The 25,078-nt window shown below is 41.5% G+C and overlaps 1 protein-coding gene across 3 annotated transcripts in view; it reads right to left on the reverse strand.

The window, feature by feature from the left end:
- Nucleotides 1–25,078, reverse strand: part of Slc44a1 (solute carrier family 44 member 1) — a 182,504-nt gene that overhangs the window by 130,935 nt on the left and 26,491 nt on the right. For all 3 annotated transcript variants that reach the window (XM_052718900.1, XM_052718899.1, XM_052718898.1), the window contains exon 2: nt 8,549–8,638. In XM_052718900.1, the coding sequence (XP_052574860.1) occupies nt 8,549–8,638 (90 nt within the window). The remainder of the gene's footprint in view (nt 1–8,548; nt 8,639–25,078) is intronic.

The raw sequence follows: 25,078 nt of genomic DNA on the forward strand, positions 1-25,078 counted from the left end.
AGCATAATGATGAGAGCTAAAGGAGATAACACAGATTCAATCCCTGGCTAAGTGTCTGCTCCCTGGCAGGTGATCAATACACAGGAGCCCTTAGTAGTAGATCTGAATGGTGAAGTCAGCCTGCAGAGGCTGACATCAGTACCAAGAAGTGACAAAATTCCTTTTGTTCCCTATGTCAGAACAAACGAAATTTGGTGGGGTGGGGGGGCAATGAGTAAAAATGCTGGTAATTTTGTTATTACACAAAAATACTTTCAGATCACAATTAACTTCTTTACTAGTCCGGAGCAGCAAAATGGTTACTTAAAAGGTTATGTTCTTCTTTCACTATTTATAGGATTTTTTTTTCAAAAAGAAAAACACTAAAATCCAAATGCAGGCGACAATATAGTTTCAGAAGAGGTAAGAAAAATACAGTATATGAAATTAAAACAGGGTGGGACTTTCCAGAATATATTCAATACTTGAAAGGCTTTCCAAAAAGGGGAGGGAAAAGGTGCCCAGCTGTGGTGGTATTGTGTTCCCCAAAATATTGTACACCCTAATAAACTTATCTAGGGTCAGAGACAGAACAGCCACTAGATACAAAGGATAGAAAATGGTGACACTCACACCTTTAATCCTAGCACTCCAAAAATCCCTCTGGATCTCTGTGAGTTCAAGGCCACATTGGAAACGGCCAGGCATGGTGACACATGCCTTTAATCCCAGAAAGTGAGCCTTTAATCCCAGGAAGTGATGGTAGAAAGCAGAAAGGTATATAAAGCGTGAGGACCAGAAACTAGAAGCACTTGGCTGATTAAGCTTTTAGGCTTTGAGCAGCACAGTTCAGCTGAGATTCATTCAGGATGAGGACACAGAAGCCTCCAGTCTGAGGAAACAAGACCAGCTGAGAAGTTGGCCAGGTGAGGTTAGCTGTGGCTTGTTCTGTCTCTCTGATCTTCCAGTGTTCACCCTAATACCTGGCTCAGGTTTGATTTTATAAACAGGAACTTTTGAGATTCCTGCTACACCCAGCAGAAGGAAATCACACCACAGGAGTGAATGTTTCAGATGAGGAAAGCCTTTGTCACTGTGGAGCAAGACACAATCACTATTACTAAGTAAGACAGGCATGGTGAAAATATTAGAATGACGGAGTTACTGAAGGGTTTGGGGGACCACTACGGTGTGGGGGGGAAGAGGCACAGACAGATCACTCACAAAACTAGGTGACTAAAAGCAGATAAAGGTACAGAGCTGAGGGATGGGGGGTCACAGACAAGACCTAGCTACTAATTATATATCACTGAAATAAGAGGACAACTTGCAAATAAGAAACTATGCTGCAACCTCCTGTTATAAAGGGCTAACGTTACTTAAATAAGAATTTTTCTTAGTCTTGTGCACCATCAGGCTACACTTTTCTGTCATGTGCATGTTTGATTTTCACACCTAAATTTTAACTAGGCAACTGAGCAGAGCAGATGGTCTTCACTAGGCGTGGGGGTGGGGGTCCAACAAAAAACTGCGGTAAGTAGGAGGAGGATGTGAATATGCCAAAAATGTTGCAAAAATAGGAAGTGGGGGTAATGAGTGACGGCATGGCTGTGTCCCAGCAGTGCATGACAACACCCACCCACCCCCCAGCTCTTTCTCAGACACCAACACATCATATGCGGCCATCCGTGCCGGGGTCAATCTCCCCAGTAACACATTTTTAAAGCAGTGGGTGGGGTAATACTTGGTTCTGTTGCTCCTCTTCTGAGAATCCTGAGACTAGGAAGGATGTTGGGATCTAGCAGAAAATCAGAATAGAAGGCCCCTGCACAAAGGCATACTTATGCAAACAAAGCTTTTGTCGGTACACCAAATCTGCAGCTTCCTTTAAAGTTTAATAGGATGCATTGCCCTAAAAGGAAGAAAGAAATGTTTGACAAGTCCAGGAAACTTCCACTCAATAAGCAGATGTATATTTAGTATATGCAGAGGCAAAGCTTTGCACAAAAGAACTAGAATGTTCTTAAAGGGAAAAAACAAAAACAATGGGGCACAAGGGAGCAAAATCCAAATCCGAGACTCAGTTTCACAAACAATTGGAGACAGACAGATAGAAAGAAAGAAAAGAAAAAAGCCACAAAAACAGATAAGGAACTCAGAGAACTGAGCCAGGCTTTGGCACTAATATGCCTAAGGAGCAGAATTCTCCAGCCTGTGTCCTTACTAGTGTAAAAGACTGAACTAAATTAACCCCCAAGTTCTTCCACACCCCGAATCCTACAGAAAAACAGAGAACAACCACCACCACCACGAAAAAACAAAAACCTTTAAGGGTCTAATTGCAGGGAGAATATAATACGCTTGGTTAAATATAGTGGTCAGGGAAAGCAGATTAAAAACAAATGTAGCCTTTAGTCCCAGAACTTGGGAGGCAGAGGCAGGCGGATCTCTGTGAACTCAAGGCCAGCCTGGTCTACAAAATGAGTTCCAGGACAGCCAGGACTACACAGAGAACCCGTCTTGAAATGCCAAAAACCAAACCAAACCAAAACAAAAAAGCCAAAAATAACAACAACAAAAACAAAATGTATTTAACTGAACTGTATACTTTAAAATTGTTAAAGTGGTATTGGGCATGGTAGTGCAGGCCTGTAGTCTCAGGTCTCAGCACTCAGGAAGTTGAGGCAGGAGGATTGTGAGAGCAAGGGCAGCCTAAACTACATAGTAGATCTTGTTTCAAAAAAAAAAAAAGTGGTAAATGATATGCTATATGCCTTTTTACCACTATTGCTAAAAAGAACAGAAAAGAAAATGGACTTAACAAAAACTGGGTAGTTACCTGAGCCAAAACCTCCAAGTAATTTTTGCAAGCTATTCTCTTTATTCTATGATCCTGGTGAAGAACAGACCGTCAAATAGGTAACTTAGCACTCACTGAATCTCTCCCCTTGTGCCCCATGTTCACCTGCTGCAGTTAATGAGGTAGAGACAGCATGCCCTGGAAACTACATGCTATAGAATTAAAAAGGTCTTTGGGAGCAGTCTAAGGGGACCCCTGCACAGCAGCTCCTGAATCCAGCTCAGACCCTGACCTGTCTCTAAATTCAACCTTGCATTCCCACTGGTGTTTGTTATTCTTCCCGAAGTCTCCAGGTCTCAAAGCCATGCTCTCTTTCCACACTGCCCCAGTCACCATGTTTTCCTGCATAACCTGTCTCCATCCAGAGCAGCATGGTCTGCAGGCTGCATGTGGAGGTGTGCAATAAGAGACTCCTTTGCTCTCTTTCTTGCATGCTTCCTTCCCTGTCACACCTATTGCTGAGCTGTTCAGTCTCAGACACTGATTGGCTCATAGGTAACTATCCCAAAGTTCCATGTCCTAAACAAAAAACATCTTCTGTTGTTCCTGATTCCAGGCGACAAAGAGGAGTCTACCTCTTGAGACCTTCTTTCTCCTGGGACCAACGCTGCCACGGTAAAATCTTAGATAACTTATTGAACATACCTGTGTCTGGATTTCCTTAATCTTTGAAATGGGATCATTATAGTGTACACTTCTATGTGAGAAAGAAATGTGTGTTTTTATGTCAAAACACCACCATGTCTACCCTATAAGTAGCAGAGATGACCCATTTCCACAGTGGACACTCCTGACACACCCAATCAGCTCCTCTTGTTCCTGCCTTTTTGTGGCAAGCTGATGGATGCAGAGTCTAGGTAGATCCAGTCCCCGCTCTTCATATATATCCCCAAGAGGATAAAGTGTGAAGGTCCTAGATTACCAGGCCCTTTAGTTGGTCCAAGTCATTTGTACCATGGAATGGTTTGGGGGTAGGGGAGCATAATATTAGGTGCCTATTCCTGGGAGGTACAGAAATCATGATTGGGAATCTAGGAGAAACGGGTTAGGACTTGAGCTGAAAAATTCTACCCAGAAATCACTAGAACAAACCCTCAGAATCACGTTGATTTGCCTTTTGCTTCTGCACCATGGTAACCGCTGGAAAATGTTCCCAACATGCTTCTTTCATCTCGTTTCTTTCCTCCTTGTTTAAAAGCACTACCTTTGGAGTTTCTTGCCACTTATTTGGACTTCTGCCTTAGTCTCCAAAGTCCTCGACCTAGAATCTCTCCCACTTTCCAAGCCACTTTTTTTTTTCAAAAATTATTTATTTATTTTTATTTTATGTACATTGGTATTTTGCTTGCATGTATGTATGTCTGTGTGAGGATGTTGGATTACCCTGGAGCTGGAGTTAAAGACAGTTATGAGCTGCCATGTGGGTGCTGGGAATTGAACCTGGGTCCTCTTGAAGAGCAGTCAGTGCTCTTACCCGTTGAGCCATCTCTCCAGTTCCCCAAGCCACCTTTAACACTTGTTCCAGAGTCACTCTTCTCAATGCAGTCATGTCGCATTCTCACAAATCTTTTCTGTGACTCATCAGAGTACTGAATGGGGTCTCCACCTTGCCAGATCATCAGCGCCCCAGAGATCTGACATACTTATTAATGGAGAGCTGAGGAATGAGATTTCAAAACAAAATTCCAGATGACTGTCATGTACAGGTAGAACTGAGAACTTACTTGACTGAAAATAGAATATTTTCAATATCGAAAATTGAAAACAGGAATCTGGAAATGTAATGTTATATCCGATACCACGGTAACATATCTGTGATCGTAGCAGAAGCAGGAGGATTGCAAGTTCCAGGCCAACAGGGAGCAGGCATGGCAGCACATGCCTGTAAACCCAGCACTTGGGAAGCTAAAGCTGGAATATTATGACTGGAAGTCCATCTTGTCAGCAAGATTTTGTACCCCTCCCCCAAAATTAAGTTCAAGCATGAATGATGACCGTTCTCAAGAATACTGATAACAATTTACATTGTAAAGCACCTTAAGTTCTTGATAATTCAGGCGCTAAAAACCTTGTTATTAGAGAATAAGAAGTAAGTAATGACAAGGAGATGGGCATGGGCCCTTCCTTAAAATGAAGGTGGGTGAAAGAGGACAAGAGCCAAGGTACCAAGGTAAAGACACCGGGCTTTGAGCTGGGAAATGGTCTATGAAAGGAGCAAGCAGGGCCAGTCACTAAAAAGAACAGGGAAAGCCCTATCTTTGTCACTTAAAGATAAGCTAATATTTACCATCACTATACCTTGCTGATACACGGGTGTAAACTCTATCTCACTGGATAATTCAGAGACTTACATGAGCTACTTAAATGAAAGTGTGAACATAGATTAATAATGTTCAACAGATGCTTGTGGAGTGTTTGTTTTAAAATTCCAGATAGGGCTGGAGAGATGGCCTTGGTGGTTAAAAGCATTCGCTGCTCTTGTAGAGGACCCAGGTTCAATTCTCAACATCCATACAGCAACTCACAACCATCCATAACTTCAGTTCCAGGAGACCTGACACCCTCTTCTGACTTCCACAGGCACCAGGTACAAGTATGGTACACAAATATACGTGCAAGCAAAACACTCATGCAAACAAAATAAAACAATGAAGAATTAATTTAGAGCTAATGAAGAACAGCATTGCTAAAGAGTTTTTAAAGAATAAAAATGAATCCAGATTGCACGGTCCCAATCTGAAAACCCGAAGTCTAAAATGCTTCAAGACTTGGAGCTTTCTGAGGACCAGCATGAGCCACATGTGGAAAATCCCACCTATGACCTCCTGTGACGAACTGTAGCCAAAACTATATAAAATTACCTACAGGGTATGAATATCAGGTATATATGAAACATGAAGGAATTACGTTTAGACTTGAGTTGATGATACTTCATTTCATTATATATATGCATAAATATTCCAATTTTAAATTTTTATATTTGTGTGTACATGGAGGTCACAGGACAGCTTCAGAGAATCAGTTCTCTCCTTCCATCATGTGAGTCCTGCAGCCCAAACTCAGGCATCAGGCTGGGCAGAAGGCTCCTTTGCCCAGTGAGCCATCTCAATTGCCATCCAAAACGTTTTTAAAATTTTGAAATGGAGCCGGGCGGTGGTGGCGCACGCCTTTAATCCCAGCACTCGGGAGGCAGAGCCAGGCAGATCTCTGTGAGTTTGAGGCCAGCTTGAACTACCAAGTGAGTTCCAGGAAAGGCGCAAAGCTACACAGAGAAACCCTGTCTCGAAAAAACAAAACAAAACAAAACAAAACAAAACAAAAATTTGAAATGGGTAACACTTGGAACCCTGAGCATTTGGAATGTGGTTCAACTACAGAATGAAATTCAAAGGGAGTGAATGAAAAACCATATAAAACAAAACACAGAAACCAGAAGTAAAACTATGAACCTCAACTGTGCATGCAAGATGGGCAACAGGACTTTTAAATGACTTCCATCTCCTCATGGCAAGGTTTGACATTGGCTCAATTCCATGGGAAAGCAATCTATTTAAAGACTCACTCCAAAACAAAGAAAGTTGTGCCTGTGTTTAAAGGCACACACAGTGGGTCTTAATTACCAGCGCGATGAAATTGACATTATATTAATTACCACTGCATTAAAACATTTCAGTAAACAACTCCTTATGCTCAAGTCACTCCCAAATCAGTCTATTAACATTAATGATTGTACTTTCCAGGGCTATTTGAGCACAGAAAATCAAAGGCACCCTGGGTGGCATGGCACATGTTTTTACAAACATAATTTTGAAGGCCAGTTGCTGTTTGTTCTGAGGTTAAAATGGGTGTGGAAAAGCTGTGGACCGATTTGATTAGTCAATCTTTCCATGATCTTCGTGAATATTCATGCATTGCTGAACTTCTGATGCGATTCCACTAAACTAAGCAAACTCTTGAACAATATCTCAGAAGGCCCGAGGTAGGAAATTAGTATTTTGACTTTTTTTTAATGTGTCCTAAATTTGGTGAAACTGTACTTTTACCTTTAAAAAAAATACTCCTTATTTTCCTAAGTTTATTATATCTTATTCAAGCATATTGTTTTCTTCTCCTCTGCTGGGCCGTAACTACAGCTGTGGCTACTAGCTTAGATGATGGCTGCCCTGTGAGTCACAGATAATGCCTGTGGTGTGCAGAAAGCCAAGGAATCCTGAAGACTTTTATTACAGACAGACAAAAAGCAACACTTCCCAAAAGAACCTCTAGAGAAAGTGCGGGAAGATGGGGCCAAAGACAGATCATAAGACCAGGGCTGCTCAAGACAGTGTGACTGCATTCTGAGGGGGACTAAGAGATGGAGAATGCTGCTGCTGCTGCTGTACAGAGTTCCTGTGATGAAGAGGGAAAGGGTTCTAGAAAACGCTGACCCAGTGCAGAGCTGGGCAAGCAGCTCCTCCATTCACCAGCAGTGTGGCCTGAGGGTCGTCCTCTTCCTCGTTAGGTTTGATGTTTAATCTATAAACTGAGGGTGATGGGCCAGATGAAGATTCCTAAGCCCTCCAAAGCTCCAAACACCTGTCTGTGCTAAAGCAGCTGTCTATTATTTTGGAGCCTAGCACCCTGGCTATACGAATCCCTATATCCAGAACTCTGCCAGGCAAAGTAGGTATGCCTCACACCGAGCACCTTGCACCAAGACTCTGCTCCTCATCCTCTCTACCAATGTCTTGATTTCCATCAGAGAGATGCTGCTCATCATGGTGGATGGCAGGCTGGGGCCTAGGGCTAACAAGAGGGGAAAAGCACTGGGCAGCCTCTTCCCCTGCAGGAAGAACTCAAACTGTGAGAACTCCAAGTGTAGTGGGTATTGGATACCTAAACACTCACTTCTCTAAAGAAATCTCAAGTTTCTGGGAAAAGACATGACTGGCCCAAAGATAACCATGAGGCTTGTGTGACTAGAAGAGTCATACTCAGGGTTCTCAACTAACCCTTGAAGATCAGATTTCAAAGAAACTTGTGTTGTGGAATAATCTTCTTGTACACCATGTAGATTTGTCACTCGAATTGGTTTAAAAAAAAAAAAAAGCTGAACGGCCAATAGCTAGTCAGGATTTTTCAGGGCAGAGAGGACGCTGGGAAGAAGGGTGGAGATGCAGAAAGTCACCAGCCAGAGGGAGAGGAAGCAGTATGGGCAGTTCAAAGTAAAGATAATAAAGCCACAAGACAAAAAGTAGATTGATTTAAAAAAAAAAAAGGGGGGGGTTAATTTAAGTTGTAAGAACTAGTTAGTAACAAGCCTACACTATTGGCTGAGCTTTCATAATTAATAATATGTCTCCTTGTTGTAATTTGGGAGCTAGCAGAAGGGATAAAAAAAATCTGCCTACAAACTTGCATCAAATGATGTGGCTTTCTCAGATGATTGGGTGAAGGGGCTAAGATTCCCACTGGCTTCTTCATTTCTATCTCAGTTTTCATGCAACAAAACAAAAGAAAGTAAAATAGCAAGAGAATACCAAATACTACTGAACCCTATTCAAGGGGAAAATAACCCCCTTGATGGCATCTTAGGCCCTCCAATTATACCAATTATCAATAGCAGGGAAGAGATGATGAAATACATACACACAGATACATCGGAAGTTCCCACTTCCCCCTCATTCCCTTACATCCAGAGCTGAGGTTGGTTAGCTTGAGTGTCCTTACCATCCCAATGCAGAAGAGGACAAAGAGCAGCAGCCATGGTATGTCTGTGCAGCTACGGTCCTCCAATGGCTTCCATTCTCGTTTGGAGCTCTAATTCAAAATACAAAGTAAGAGAATATGGTAAGTGTCAGTATTAGCTAAAACTGGAAAGGTCCAAACACACCATTTTTACCCACATCCTTTTTTTGCTGGACAATGTCTACTGAACCTTTAAGGCGAAACTCAAAGATCTATGTATCTTTGTCCACCCTAGCTTCCTTGACCAACAACGTAGTGGCTCTAGTCCCACTTCTTCCCTGGCAGGTATGGATAGATTTTCTGGTACTCCACTGAAATATGTAGTACGCTGAACTGTTATTCTCTTCTATTCTTCTTTTGAGACAATGTCTACTGTGGCCCAGGTTGGTCTTCAACACCTTATGTAGCCAAGGATGACCTTGGATGCCTAATCCTCCTGCTTCTACCTCTTGAGTATTGGAATTACAGGTGCACGCCACCACATCTGGCTTATGTGATGTTAGGGATCAAACCCAGGCACTGTACATACCGAGCAAGCACCTACCAAGGCACTGTGCATACTGGGCAAGCACCTAACAAGGCATTGTGCATACTGGGCAAGCACCTAACAAGGCACTGTGCATACTGGGCAAGCACCTAACAAGGCACTGTGCATACTGGGCAAGCACCTACCAACTGAGCTCTATCCCCAGCCCTGAACTGTTATTCTTAGGTAGCCTGTGTCTGTAGCAGACTGTGACCAGGCCAGTCTCATTTCCCATCATTTGAGATGATGCCTAAACCTTTGTATGTTCTCAATGAGGACCTTCTAAATAAATAAATGAACATGCTCTTTCACTCATGTGAGCTTTTTCTTTGTGTGTCCAGATACTAGACAAACAAATAAACATGTTAGAATATGCTTTCTATATGGTCTCTTTGGGAAGTAAGCCCACCAAGTGAATACCCCACCACCACCTCTTTTCTTTTCTTTTTTTTGAGACAGATTTCTCTGCGTAACAGTTCTGGTTGTCCTGGAACTCACTCTGTAGACCAGGGTGTCCTTGAACTCACAGGGATCTCTGCCTCTCGAATGCTGGGATTAAAGGCATGCATCACTACGACATGGCTTCAAAAAATTCTTAAGAGGGAGATTTATCTAAGTTAAATACAACTCAAGAAGGAAATATTCATTTTTTTCTAGACAGGCCTGAGCAACTCCTAAACCTCCATCCTTAGATTTTCATTGTGTTCCTAAAAAATGTAAATGTTTCTAGTTCAGAGAGATTCCTAACTAGAGAACTAGAGGCACTCTGAAAGTTAATTTGCGAAGTGTTGATTAGAATTCCAAGTCAGTATTTTTTCTTAGTGCAACAGTCTTAGGTTCTTTCGGTCAGCTCATACATCCGTTTCAATCACTCTTCTGAACTTTGAATTTCACATCCTGTCCTAAAAGTGGGGAAGGGAAGGGAAGGGAAGGAGGTCTCAACCCTACACAAGGAACTATAGGCAACTGTCGAAAGCCAGGAGAGGGAGAGATGGCCTTCCCCAGGGAACAGCACAGCCACTAGTTGTCTAGTGCCAAAGGGTCAGCCCTGAAAACAGACATACAAGTAACACGATGTGGACTAAGTAGGTTATATTTAGGAATATATGTATAGACACATACGTGCGCAATAACAATTAATGGAAAAAGAGGCCTTGAACTTGAAGGAGGGTAGGGAGGGGTATATGGGAGGGCTTAGAGGGAGAAAAGGGAAAGAGGAAATGGTATGATTATATTATCATCTCAAAAATAAAAAAAGCAGAGGAAAATGCCCTGCAAACAAAACAAAACAAAAACAAACAAACAAACAAACAAACAAAAAAGGCTGAGGCCTCTAGTGGTTCCATCTGAGAAATCCAGAAGTCTCTGGAAGACTTGTCAGTAGGAAAGGGCCCCAGCAGAAGGCAATGGAGATTTAAAAAAAAAAAAGTCCTCTAATTAGTACTTAGATTAGAATCAGGCTTATTCTCATTATCAACAAGAGTTTTAAATAATGTATAATATCCCTTGATGAAAGCTACAGATTCTTTTCTTAAAATATAAACATATATTCACATGATTTTCATAAGAATCCAGACATCAGGGTTAAGAAACTCAACATTACAATAGCTGATTATGAGGCCTGAGTTCAATTCCGGGCATCCACACAGTGGCTCACAGACATCTGTAGCTCCAGTTCCAGGGTAGTCAACTTCTGACTTCCACGGGCACATGGTACATATACAGACAGACAGACATTTATACACATAAAATAAATAAATCTCTTTTAAAAAATCATTGCCTATGAGATGGGAGGAGGATTGGTTGGTAAAGTGCCTGTGTGCAACAGTGAGGACCTGAGTTTGATCCCAGCGGCCATGTAAAAACCCAGGAGGCCTGGTGTATGCACCTGCAATCCCCGTGCTGGGGAGATGAGACAGGAGGATCCGTGGCACTTGCTGAAGTGGTGAGCTCCACGTTCAGAGAGAGACTGTGTCCCACAAAACTAAGATGGAGGGCCCAGTGGACCAAGGCACCTGCCACCGAGTGTGATGAACTGAATTCAACCCCTACAATCCACATGGGAGAAGAGAACTGACTCCCTCGAGCTGTTCTCGATCTCTATGTGCACACTGTGGCATGTGCACTCCCCTATACAAATGCATAATAAAAGAAATTGTGTGTGTGTGTGTGTGTGTGTGTGTGTGTGTGTGTGTGTGTGTGTGTATAGTTATATATATAATGTCAAGAGTGGTTGAGAAAGACATCAGATGTTAGTCCTGCCTTTCACATGCACATGCATGCATAGGTACTTGCCCCCATGTGCACACACAAACACCACATACATTACAAATCAATAATTAAATAAATAGCTGCCTATCAACAATGAAGGCAGAGAACTTGAGCTACAGCCATTTCTTTCTCACTCCTAAAAGTGCTAAAGACAAATGCCCCATTATGCCTTACACTGTTCCACTGTCACAACGAAAATACTGTTAGCTTGCTCCCAGACACCCACACAAGAAAACAAAAGAACACTAGTTAGTCATGGAGGGAAAACAAAACAAAACAAAAAAAAACCCACCTCACCAAGACTAACTAGCACTGGAACCCAGGAATGAGAAGGCAGTTTCTCCAGAGGGGTACAGCACTGTGGCATTAACAGATGAAGCCTACTCTCCCAGGCTCTGTCATTAGTTAGCTGACTTTAGATAAATTGCTTCATCTCCCTGGGTGGCGGGGAATGAGAGAGACTGGATCTCCTAGGTTTCTTCCAACTCTACAAATCTATGACCAGGATTGCACTGTCTTGGGAGGACAAGAAAAACAGCTACAAAATAACATCATTCCTGGTGGTATTCAAATGCCTGTATTGTGGTCTGTACTTTGGAAGACAGCTGCTCACACGTGAATAAAGAATGTTTCTTTGTATTAAATAATTTCAGTCTTGAATAATGCCTACTGCGGTAAAATTACTCATGGACACAGGATTTGGAGACATCCGAAATTCATTATATTTACTCCATGGTAATTTACAAAGCAATCGCTCTACTAGAAAACACTATTATTTATTTGTCTTCAATGCGAATGCATAGGAGGGACAGAAGCCTCAGACTGCTGTAGTCTCTTTATCTGCAACCATTTTCAGACCAACACTCTGTGTGCTAATGCTGAAATTTCCTTCTGTAACACAAAGCCCAGAGGGATTGCACTTTGACCAGACAAATATGAAGACCCAACGCTGCAACAGTTCACGTTCTGTGAGCCACTGCTATGTCAGACACATGGAAAATCTCTACTGGGAACAGGAGTAGGACGGGAGGTACAGAGAAAACTGGCAACAGAAGCCAGGGAGAGTGGGAAAGCAAAAGGGCAGCACGGTCACCCACACCGTAACCAAGAGACTTCCTACAAGAGGAGAGCAGGCTTCTTGATGGCGTCTGTCACTCGAGAGCAGTGGATTCTTAGTAGTTTTTATTACACGTCAACATTCGCTCTTTAGTTTAACCTCCTCCTAACTGTTAAATAATCTCTCTTTACAATGTGACCTTTTCCATAAAAGGTGTGAGAATACTAAACTCTCTTTCCCCTTTAGTTATATTAAAATACTGATCTGGTGGCAGCCTATTTCATTCTGGCTGCCATTTTCCATGCCATCAGTGACTGATTTCTTATTAACCAGGAATTTACCTAAAGCTTTACACACACTGTCTCCTCTCTTCAAAACAGCTCATGATATAGGTACCATCCTTGCTCCAAAGATGAACACACTCAGGCTCAGAAATTAAATAAGCAGCCCAAGATTTCAGAGTCGTGCAGCCAGGATTTAAATCCAAGTCCATGACTCCAAAGTCAACTCCAGTAAGACTGCTAAATCTTATTAGCAGTCAGTACGGAGCATTAGTGATTCTTCACGTGGCAAATACTCAGACACCAGACTGATAACGTAACATCCTTTAAGTGCAGAGAAACTGAGTGAGACATGTTATGAGCCATGAAATTTCTCAAGTGAGCCAAGAAGCCCAACAGTTGAGAATTTTTAATGATTTTTTAACAGACGTAACCAAGTGACAACTGGATTTAATGCTATCTGTTTCTTCCAATTAACATCCCATATAAACCCAGCAAAAGGAAAATGTGCTGCAGAGGCACTTTTAAAATGTGATTTGTAGTCTTTCCTCAGATTCTACAGATTAATAGACTGTCAGGAAGTGTTAGGTCTTTCTCCTCTCACAAAAATCTTACCTTTTAGGAACTAACAAAACCCAGTAACCATGTAGAGCCCCTCAGTGAGAGACTGAGACTGGAAGAGGAAAGGCCTTATAGCAAAGGCTCCCACTTCATCCATGACCTCTTGACCATTCTCAGAACATTCCCGGCGGGACTGTCCAGTCTCCACTTTTCTATTTGTTAGAAAAGGAAAGCAAGGCTCAGAGAAAACCTCGGCGGAAACCTGAGTTCTCAAACTCCAGCAGAGCGATAAGCACACACACACACATACACAGACACACACACACACAGACACACACACACACACACACACACACACACACACACACACACACACACACAAAACAGTCCAGGAAAAGCTAGATTTTTTTTTTAAAAAAATCTAAAATAGGCAGAGTCAGGCTTGTCAGTAATTAAATATAGTTAAGGAAGTGATCAGTAACCTCAAGGTACCCCCCCTCCCCCCGCAAAAAAAGAAGAATTTAAACTCAGAAACCAGAACACTCTTCAAAGGGTAGGACAAAAAAGACACAATTTAACACGTGCATAAGGGGAATCAAAGGACTGTGTGATGGAACAGGAAATATTTGAAGATATAGCAACTGAAAAATTTCCAGAAATCATAAAAGATATTAAAATTTAAAAAAGATGTTAAAATAGAATAAAAATAATAAAAGAGCTAAGGAATCAGAAAGTTATCCAAAATTAGATGAATACAGCATGCATGTGTGTATATATATACACACACACACATACATACACACACACACACACACACACACACACACACACACACACATATACATATGCGTTCACACCCACACATGTAAACCTGCATACAGGCACACACACAAAAAACAAAAAAACTCAAGACTCCTTAAAATGAGTAAAATAAAAGGAAGATTTGAAATTCTCCATAACGAAGTGTTTCTGAATGTTTAAAGAGGTTGAATATGCATGTATAAAAGTTTCTACACTGCCAGGAGGTGGTGGCACACACCTTTAATCCCAGCACTTGGGAGGCAAAGGCAGGCGGATCTCTGTGAGTTTGAGGCCAGCCTGGTCTACAGAGCAAGTTCTAGGACAGCCAAAGCTACACAGAGAAACCCTGTCTCAAAAAAAAAAAAAAAAATCCACACTGATGGTTCTTTTGTGTACTTGTCCAAGGCTAATATAGAAGGTAAAATTACAATTTGTAGTACTGGTTTAAGCATCCTGGTCCAAAGCACTGAATCAGAAATGTTCCAAAACTTTTTTTTTTTCTGAGATAGAATTTATCTGTATATCCCTGGCTGTCCTGGAAACTCACTCTGTAGATCAGGCTGGCCTCGAACTCAGAGACCTACCTGTCTCTGCCTCCTGAATGCTGGGATTAAAGGTGTGCACCACCATGTCCAGTTTCAATTCCAAAACGTTTTTTAACATGATTTGTGAAAATTCCATACCATGAAAGTTTGCTTTATACACACAATTACTAAAAATAAGTAAAGTATCCTGAGGCTATGGATGTGCTGCATATATAAAACAATGAATTCTGTATTTAGACTGGTGTACTGTCCATAGAATACATAATAAATATTCCATTTTTAAAGTCCTAAATGATTCCAGTCCCAAGCATCTCAGATAAGGAATACTCAACCTGAACTACTATTAGACCATTAGAAAGTCCTGTACACGAGAGCCACAAGATGGCTCAGCACGCAGAAGGCCTTGCTGTGCAAGCCTTATGACTTGACACCCATCCACTCAACCCATGGAAACAGAAGAACCAATTCTTGAAATTTGTCCTCCGATCTCTAAAGATGTCTCCTAATCTTCCCATGTATGCCATGGGATATGCATATAAACGCACACACAAATAATAAAATTTTTAAATGTGTATATGTTCTTCTATGCCAGATCATAGATGTCATTCATCATATTATTCATGTTCTCATAGTCTTAAAGATAAGCAAGGACAAGACTGGGCATCTTCACATTCCTACACTTCATACTGCATGGGTGTTTAACTTTTCAGCTTCTGCAATACGCTTGTAAACAACGTTATGGACAACTGTGTAACTGGCCCTACATTCACAACCCCTAACAGCTGAACCAAAGGCCTCCTAAGGAACCTGACGTGCTCTTTGAAGGGTCTACATTCTCGTCAGGAAATCAACTTGCACAAAGTTTGAACTCAACTTTCAATATTATTTCATAGAGAACGGTATTTGGTAAACTTATTTGTAGCTAATGCCAACACAGAGAACTTTTGGCAAGTGCTCTGCTGTACCTAGTTAGCTCAGAAGTGCCTGGAGAGCAGCTGCAACAGGCCAGGCCACAGGCAGGGAGGGGCTGGTAGGTAAGAATTACATCATAGAATTAGGAAGATATAAAAAGAAAAGGTTGTGAAAGGCAGCAATCTGGATTTAAGATTAAAAGAGCCAACTAGGTCTCAAATACGAAGGAAGGAAAAGACTAAACCCCTCAAAGAGGCCTGCATAATAGCTAAAGACAAGGACTGAATGTCCTCTGTCCCCTTTTTGTATTGTGCCTACTATGTGTAAACTTTAAGACAGATGTTCAAAGCTTCCCCAAAGATTCCTTCAGTAATATAATAACATATTATGTCAGGGCATGTTTCTAGAAGCCTGGCTTCTAAATAATAGAAAACAGAGGTCTTTTAACTGGTGGTGCCTGACTGTGAGATAATATCGTCGCCATTTTGATGGTTCTTCAAATAAGCACTGAGCACTACACGAAGTACCTGTGATTCACAGGCAGGCTAGACAGCTCCTGCCCTTACTGAGCTCTCATTTAGTGGGAAAGACACAGACCAAGTGCTGTGACACTGCAAACAGTGCCAACATAGTGGGGCCCAAGAGGGACTGAGGACACACAGACAGGGACCACAGAGAAAGCACTGCCGGGCTCTGCTGGAAATCACCTCGCAAACTCCTGCAGCTTGCATGCCGGAGAGACACTGAAAGGATCCTTCAGTGTCTAAAACAGAATGTGTCGTGTGCCCCCAAGCACACTAAAAATTCCTGGGAGCCATGACAGAGAACCATCCACTGCCAAGTACGAATTTTATTTCCACTCAGAAATGTTTAGTAGAAAACAAATAGAAACACTAAGTTGGCCATTTCTCAGGTTTCTTTACATGCTTCAGATTTTGTCTTCATGTAGGAAGAGATGCTGGAAAGGAGGAAAAATAGCTTCTTTTGTTTTTTTTTATCCTTAGCCAAGGGCTGTATTTACCAAGCTTCTTGAACAGCATTTTCATGCACATGTCATTGGGGAGACACCTATTAACCCTGTGTTAAGAACTGGCTGGTCACATCTATCAAGGGTGGAACTAAGCCAGAGAGCTGTTTTCTTCAGCACTGAATGCAACCAGCTCAGAGGATGAGAAGAGGTGTGCCAGCAGAGGTTAAGCCTGCGAACAAATACAAGATAAACCAGCCCTGATCTCAACCTTACTTGGGCTGGCAGTTCAGAACTATGTTACCCATAATCCGGTGTTTTTTCATTAGCTGGGAGGTGTTTAAACATCCATCACTGGGAACAAAGTACCAAAACTTTGGAATGGAAGCAGAATCTGAGTTACCCGTGCGGCAGTCATCAGTGCACGGCTACATCTGCACAGGTCAGCAATAAAGAGCACGGTGCTGATAGGCTAGGATGGCACAGGACCTGATGCCAATACGTAATGACAAGCACACATGTCATCCATCCCGTCTGCTGCCTGGAGCACAGATCTGCTGCTGCTGTCTTTCCCGGATTACGATGAAAAGCCAATAATGCCTGTGAAGGGCAAAGCCAGCTTTGGTATGGCCTTTCACCCAGGACACACTGCCACAAGTGTTCTGGGCTATTGTTGGGTAATTTACAACACTTCTTCCCTGCCCCCCCCCACCTCTGGCTCCCAACCATGAGCATCAGCCCCTATTTCCTGGCTTAACTAGGCCATTTCCAAGAAGGTCTGATAGTTCCGCAGCTCTGCTCTCGTTTCCACTGTCCCAACTGCCCACTGGTACATCCCCAAAACACACTGAGTACACCTATCTCAAAGGTCACTGCCACATAGGAACGTGTGTGACTCAGGCACTTATGTGCCAATACTAGTCTACCAGTGAGGGCTTAATTTGGTTCTTGTCAACCTGCTTAACACAAAAGCCTTCAGTATTAAAGACAAAGAATTGTGTACTCAGATTCTCCAAAGCTCCCTCCAAGGACATACTGCTTCATTAAATCCCCCAAGATTCTTTTATTTGCACAGAGTAGTAACAAAAGAATAAAAGAACTGATGTGTATCGTTTTGCCAGTTTTCAATAGAGTGAGCAGGCATGATGAAGTTGGGAGGCAATAAAACATGGAGCCTTTCAGCCTTGTGTTCACTGTGCCTGCAAATAAAATCTTATAATAGGATTTTTCAAAGACATTGCTTGTCCTTTGGGAAAGCTCGGTCAAGGACCTGGTGTGCGTAACTACTCACATTTACCATAAGTAAATCTGTTTCATTTGCTAAAGCCTGGTGATGGCAATTTATATTGTGAAGGTGAATATCCAAGCATGGTTTTTAACAGGCAGTTAAAGGTAATAAGATACACTGAGTGGAAAGACACAGACATCTGTGTCTAACTACTTTTCTTAGCTCATGAACTTTATGCTAAGTCAAAAGCACTCAACTGTCTAAGGAAAAGGCAACTTAAAGTTGCTTTTCGAACTGTGTGTAGTGATGGAAAGATCCCAGGGAGATATGTTACCAATGACTTCATTATACCTCCAACTCCTCTAAAAGAAATAATTATGGGTCTGTTCCTTAGCTTGTTGGTGACTATCCTTCTTGCACATAATTACTGGGCAGACGCCAGGTTAATCCTTTTCTGCAACACTGCTAACCATACCTCCTACCTCTATCGTCAACTGCTGAGAGCTGCAGTATTGCCAACTTTTTTTTAATCAGTCTGAAGCAATCTTTTAAAAGTAAAATTATTATTAATTTTCTGAAATTATATTCTGGGAAACATTTGATAGCTATCACATCCTAGAGATGTCAAAACTTTAAGAGCTGATAATGCCTAGGACAAACAGACAGAACCAAATATCTGTTTTACACCTCCTACCTGCCACACCAGACCCCAGTGATTCTCAACCTTCCTTATGCCGCAACCCTTTAATACAGCTCCTCATGCTGTGGTGACTCACAACCATAAAATTATTCCATTGCTACTTCATAACTGTAATTTGCTACTGTTATGAATTATAATGCACATACCTATGTTTTCTGATGGTCTTAGGCGACCCCTGTGAAACCGAAGGGGTCGTAACCCACACAAGTCTCAAATGATTCTCAAATCATTGCTATATCCTGTCTTCAGACTACTAATTGATTTTCTGGGTTTTCATGCTACCCTGTAACTTTTAAATTTTTTCATAGGTATACAATAAGATTCTATTCCAATTGTGCTTCCTATCCATAATGGAAGTGTTTTGTGAAGCTCCAGTAACCTCTGAGAGGCAACATAAAATTCACATCATCATATGAAAGCATACAGGTGGCTATGAGGAAATTTATGATTTAAATTAAAATGAGGCATTTAGTCAATGAAGATATTTTCATTCCACAATCTTCAGTCCACAGTAGCCACGTAAAGCAATGTAGCTCAGTTCCATGACAGCTTAAACATGCGCCATATCCCTCCTGCACTGAGAAAGGAATTTAGGAAGCACTCAAACATGGATCAGGCTCCTTTCCTTTATCTCTCTTTGAACATACTGGGTATAGACAATACCATCACAGTAATTACCATTCTATATAATTGTTTTCCCCAGTTCATTATGAGTTTCTTGAGGTTAAGGACAATGTATCTGTTTAAATCAGAAGTCAGCCCTGTTAGACACTGAAACATTCTCCCCAAAATACAAGTCTAAAACAACATGTGCAGAATCTTCCCTTAGGCAGCTGAATCGTATTGATTTTTCCTGTTTCACAGTATATTTCAGGGCCAGGACTTCTTGGTTTTGTTCACTGCTATGTGTTGAGAAAAGCCTGGCATATTGTAGGCTCTGGGGAATTACTTAATGAATGAATGAACAAGGCTAGGTCTCTTAACTACTAGGACGGAATGTTGTGACACAAACATCCCCCCTGCCTCTCCCTACAGTGGGTAATTTCCACTGTACCAAAGGCTGGCTCCTTTTCCTGCAGAAGTATTTCTCAAAGATATTCATTAATGGTTATAAGTCTAGAATTTTTAAAGTTTTATTTTTATTTTATGAGCATATGTGTTTTGCCTGCATTTATGTCTATGCATCATGTGTGTGCCTGGTACCCAGAGACTAGAAAAGGGTGCTGGATCCCCTGGATTAGAGTTACAGACAGTTAGAAGTCACCAGGTAGGTGCTGGGAATCAAACCCAGTTCCTTTGCTTGTGAGCCTAGTCTTTAATGGCTGAACCATTTCTCCTGCCCCAAACCAGGTCCTTTGGAAGACCAGCCAGTGCTCTTAACTGCTAAGCCAACTCTCCAGTCCCCCAAAGTCTAGTTTTTAGGAACTACTTCTTTGAGTTTTTATAATCAGACTCTCCAAAAATTATTGAGTCACACACTCTCTGGGAAATTGGGATGAAAACAACATAACTTCAGTTACTATATTTCTTTGAAAAAAAGGATTTATTATTTGTAGCATGAATCTTTAGAAGGTCTTATTAATAAAAACAAACCCAGAGTCCGGTATTGGGGAGAACACTGAAAGATCAGAGAAATAGAACTAGCCACCACTAACCTCACCTTGCTAATTCCTCAGTTGATCTCATTTCCTCAAACTGGAAGCCTCTGAGTCCTCTTCCAAACAGATCTCAGCTGAACTGCTGCTCAAAGGGCTAAAAGCTTAACAAGACTCTAGTTCCTGGTCCTCACACCTTACATACCTTTCTGTTTCCTGCCATCACTTCCTGGGATTAAAGGTGTGAGTCACCATGCCTGGCTGTTTCCAGTGTGGCTTTGAACTCACAGAGATCCAGATGGATCTTCTGTCTCCAGAATGCTAGGATTAAAGGTGTGTGTGCCACCATTTTCTGGCCTCTGTCTATCTAATGGCTGTTCTGTTCTCTGACCCCAGATAAGTTTATTAAGATGCACAATATATTGGGGGACACAATATCACCACAATTATTTAATTATTTGTGTGTGTGTGTGTGTGTGTGTGTGTGTGTGTGTGTGTGTGTGTGTGTACCATGTGGCCAGAAGAGAGCCTAAGACCCTCTGGTGCTGGAGTTACAGGTGGTTATAAGTGACCCAAACATGGGTTCTGAGGACTAAACTTGGGTCCTCTGTAAGAGCAATGAGCACTCAACTGCTGAGCCATCTGTCCAGCTGTGTCTCACCATATTTCTAAAAATCATGGTTACAAAGGCTATGGTTAGGTAGATACTCCTCCCGAAAGACCTTCACACCAAAGGCTGGCAACACTGGTTAAAGCTATATTAAAACAGTAATATAAATTGGTTAGTCACTTTCAGAAAGTAATTTGGCAATATACTTCAAGAACCCAAGGAAATAATCTACAACAGTATAATGGCTGCACATAATATGTTCAACGCAGCGTTATTATGAGAAATAATTAGAAATTAGCTAGACAATAGAAAACGGTTAAATATAAAAATGGTATATTAAGCAGTCATAAAAATAATTAAGAAAACTGCATAGTAACATAAAGATGATTATGACAAAGGTTGTATAAAAAGCATGGGATGAAGTTCTATCTATACTCTGGTTTGATAGCTAAATAAAACAGTATATGTAAATATGACAGCCCTGGAAGGGGATGGAAATAAGTATGACTTATTACGTATTTTCCATTTTGATTTTCATTATTGCTATTTAATTTTGGAAGAAATAAAAGAGAACATTGGCTCCCGCTTCTCCAGATTAGTCTTTTTCTACTTTCTCGCTATAAAAGTCAACTACAAAGACACAGCATCAAAACCACCGGAAAAAAATGTTTAAGTCATCTACCTGACACTGAGGACAGATCAGAACACTTCAAAGTTCATTAGAAAGCTGCATGCTAAAAATAGCCCGGGCAGAAGCAAGACTTTCACTGGGGAATGAAGGCCAGGAGTGTCAAGAGGGAGGGAAAGCTGGTACAGGGAGGCGAAGGAGCCCACACGGCTTGAGCCCCCGTTCCTCTTCCCCGTGAGTGTGGTAAGCCAGTCTGGCCTCCCTACTCCTCAGATAAAGGTAGGCACCCTTCGGTGGCACTTTAAAGTTTCTAGCAGAACTAAGTTCCACATCACCCTTGACACCCTTTCTCAATGCGGTGTGGGGAAACTTCCCTAGGAGGCATTCAAGAAAGGGCACGCCCATAAATACTCATTCTAAACACCTGTGAGTTGTTCCCAGGGTGCAACGTCATGTAAAACACATGCGTGCAAAGCAAGAAGTGAATGAGTGCACAAGTGTTCAGACAACTGTGGTCAAGAAGCAGAAGAGCAGCAACTCTCAAACGATACATAATGTGGGAACTGAACTGCTTTCTTCGTCATAACCCCCACCCCATCTTTACTAAGCGGTTAAAAAGCAATAAAGAAAACACATTGGAAGGTGTATATATGATATTTCAATAGATGTATATGTCTTAAATTCTTAATGAAAGTCGAAGAAAACTCCAATTCTGAAACCCATAATGAATATAATGATTTTAAGAATCTATTCCTTTGGCCAGTAATTAGTCATTACCACAGGAAAGGAACTATATTGGAGCACAGGAGAATCCATCACTTGATTCCACCTTCGGGCCATTCTCCTCTTGCTAACTAACCATTTCTGAATCCTACCTCTCCCCCTCTTTCATCTGAGTTCACATGAGAAGGTTGCTGGCAAGCAAACTGCACTAACATTTTTGTGGTATTAAGAACCGAATGTACACAATTATTCAGGATGAGAAAAGTCACGAATCAAACATAATCAGACACAGTACCAAAATAATCTACTTTAATACATGTATTAACATGCCCGTATATTGCCATGCAAACTGATACATTACAGCTAGTATCAATGTACATACTCCATATGCTTTGTTTATATTAACTTAATCTGCATGACCAACCCACCAAGTTGATAATTCCCTATTTTACTGACGAGGACATGAAGAGGGAAGGAGTGTTAAGTCACATGCCTATGTGGCACAACAGAGCAAAGTGAGAATTTGGGCTCCAGACCCACAGCCACTCTGTTCAGATGAGTAAACAAACCATGGCTGGTCTACCCAATAAGGACACTGTGGAACAGCCAATGTGGAAATGAGCAGGGAAAACAGGAAAAAAATGCATAAGAATTACAGAAAAAATTATCTTGATCACATTTTATACAGTTAACTTTCTTCTTATAAGAAAATTATAGATTCTAACTAAGAATAACGTATTAAAGCACTTTGTGTTTTGATTTCATAGGCAATTCCCAAATGTCCAAATAATTACTCTTGCTATTTGAAGAAGACACTGCCGTGATGTATAACAGGTAGAAACAAACTGTTGTTTCCTCCTGGCCATCTGGACCATCTACTCCATAAAGTGTTTGTCTGCACTTCAGGAAGAGCAAAAACAGAAAGTGCTTCTTTGCCATTAAGAAATCCCATGCCAGGGTCTAGAGAGATGGCCCAGTAGTTAAGAACACTGTTCTTACAGAGGACCTGAGTTCGATTCTCAGCATCTACATGGTGGCACACAACCATCTGCCACTCTAGTCCTAAGGAATCCAACACCTTCCTCTGGCTTCCACCCTCTTCTGCCCTCCATGGGCATCAGCCATGCACGTGGTACACAGACTTACATGCAGACAAACACCAATACACATAAGATAAATTAATTAAGTAAATTTAAAAGAAGAAATCCCATACAAATGTATGATGAGAGATTACCTACAATACGGCCCAACCCAGCTATTGAATAGTTAGTTATCCATCAGAAAAGAATGAAATTGTACAGGACACAACATGGGCAAATCTCGAAAACATTCTGTCAAGGCATCCACACACCTATGTGAAATGTGCAGACAGGTAAATGTCTAGACAGAAAGCAGAACAGTGCTTGTCCAGGGCTGAGTGGGAGTTTCGGGAAATGGAGACTACAGCTAACTGGGGTTTTGCTAGTGGGGGAACAATTTGTGAAAGTGTTCTAAAACTGATTAAGGTGGTGACTCACACAACTGTGAGGAAGTAATAAAAATTACCAAGCAGTACATTTTAAATGAGGAAACTGTACGGCATGTGAATTATATTTCAATAAAGTGTTACACGTATAAAAGACTGTCCCAAACCCCATATGTGAAGTCCTGATTTCATGTGAACTTCAGGGAGCATTATTCATGCAGCCATCATGTCAGACAGATAAAAGCAAAAGTGGTTCATTGAAGAGCTAATGAAATCTGACAAATAGCCTTTTTCTTTAAAGATTTATTTTCATTTTCAAGTATGGGTCTTTGTGCAGGTACGTGCACATGCGGGAGCTCATGGAGGCCCAGGGACATCAGGGCTTAACTTCAGAACTGTAGAGGCTGTTGTGAGCCACTGGACACCGGGTGCTGGGAACTGAAGTTGGGTCCTCTGCAAAAGCAATGCATGTTCTTAACTACTGAGCCATCTTCACAGCCCCTAGGTTGTTCAGTTAGCTGGGTTTGGTTTGGGTTTTAAAAAAAAAAAAAAATCCTAAGTTAATAGAATGACTTCATAAAGTGCTGATTTTCCTAAAATAATCCAATCTCTTTGTAGGCAATTCAAAGGGGAAAAATAATGAAGTTACAAAGAACTAGCTTAAAAGGTAGATCCAAAGGAGTTAGAAAAGTCATCTTAAAGTGACCAAAAGCCACTCATTGTGCCATAGTAAAACTAGACTGCAGTATACACAGCTATAGAAAGCTTGGACTGGTCAGAGAAAAAGGCCTGGGCAGGATGGGACAGTCACAATTTACAAGAACCTAGGAGGTGCTGGACTTGTGCTTGGTCAGAAAAGTAAACCTTCATGCTGCCCTTCCTAAGTGTCTTGGAAGGGGTGCCAGGGCAGAGACTCATGCAGTCATGTGCTTACTGCTGACTAGACAATGAGACCATAGAGCTGCTCCTGAACAGTGAGTCACCCACCCACTCCCCTATTTCATGCAGTCAGGCAGACTCTGCCTGCCCTCTGGCTTCCCTCAAGTTGAGAGCGCCTGGGGGCTAGAGCAATAGCAGTTATTGCATGCACAGTGACTCTGGAAGAAAAACAAGTTGTTAACCTCATTATCTCAAGAGGTGGGATCACAAAGGACTGCATTTGATTGGATTTTGCTTAAAGCATTATCTATTAAAAGTAAATATTTCGTATAGTAATTTGGCTGTGTCTTCATGCTAGCCAAACAGACAAGATTTTTCTAGTCTATAGTCAGTCAGTTAAGTCTTTAATAAATTAGCATTCAGAATGGACACATGGCCTTTATGATGCTGTTTGCTTATGTTCACAAACAGATGCATACTTAAGTGTATTAGTAAAATCATGAGTCTCCAAAGCCCAGGGCTTGGTGAATTGCAAAGTCAGTGATACTTGGTAAAGCTTGTTGATAGCCTTTGTTGCCTTCCATGGTAAAACCTGGGACCTCATCAAGTACTCATGGTTCAAACTGTATGTATGGCCCAGGAAGCTGGTGTCCTAGGACAGCCATGAATGAAGCACAGCACAAAACTGTAAACTTACTTAAAACATTATGAGATCTTTACGTGTGTGGTTATCTCTTTGTAACTTGAGTGTGCAGCCCTCAAA

This window comes from Peromyscus californicus, unplaced genomic scaffold, assembly GCF_007827085.1.
Source record: "Peromyscus californicus insignis strain IS unplaced genomic scaffold, ASM782708v3 Scaffold_5__1_contigs__length_169319896, whole genome shotgun sequence".
In the NCBI taxonomy this organism is placed as follows: domain Eukaryota; kingdom Metazoa; phylum Chordata; class Mammalia; order Rodentia; family Cricetidae; genus Peromyscus; species Peromyscus californicus.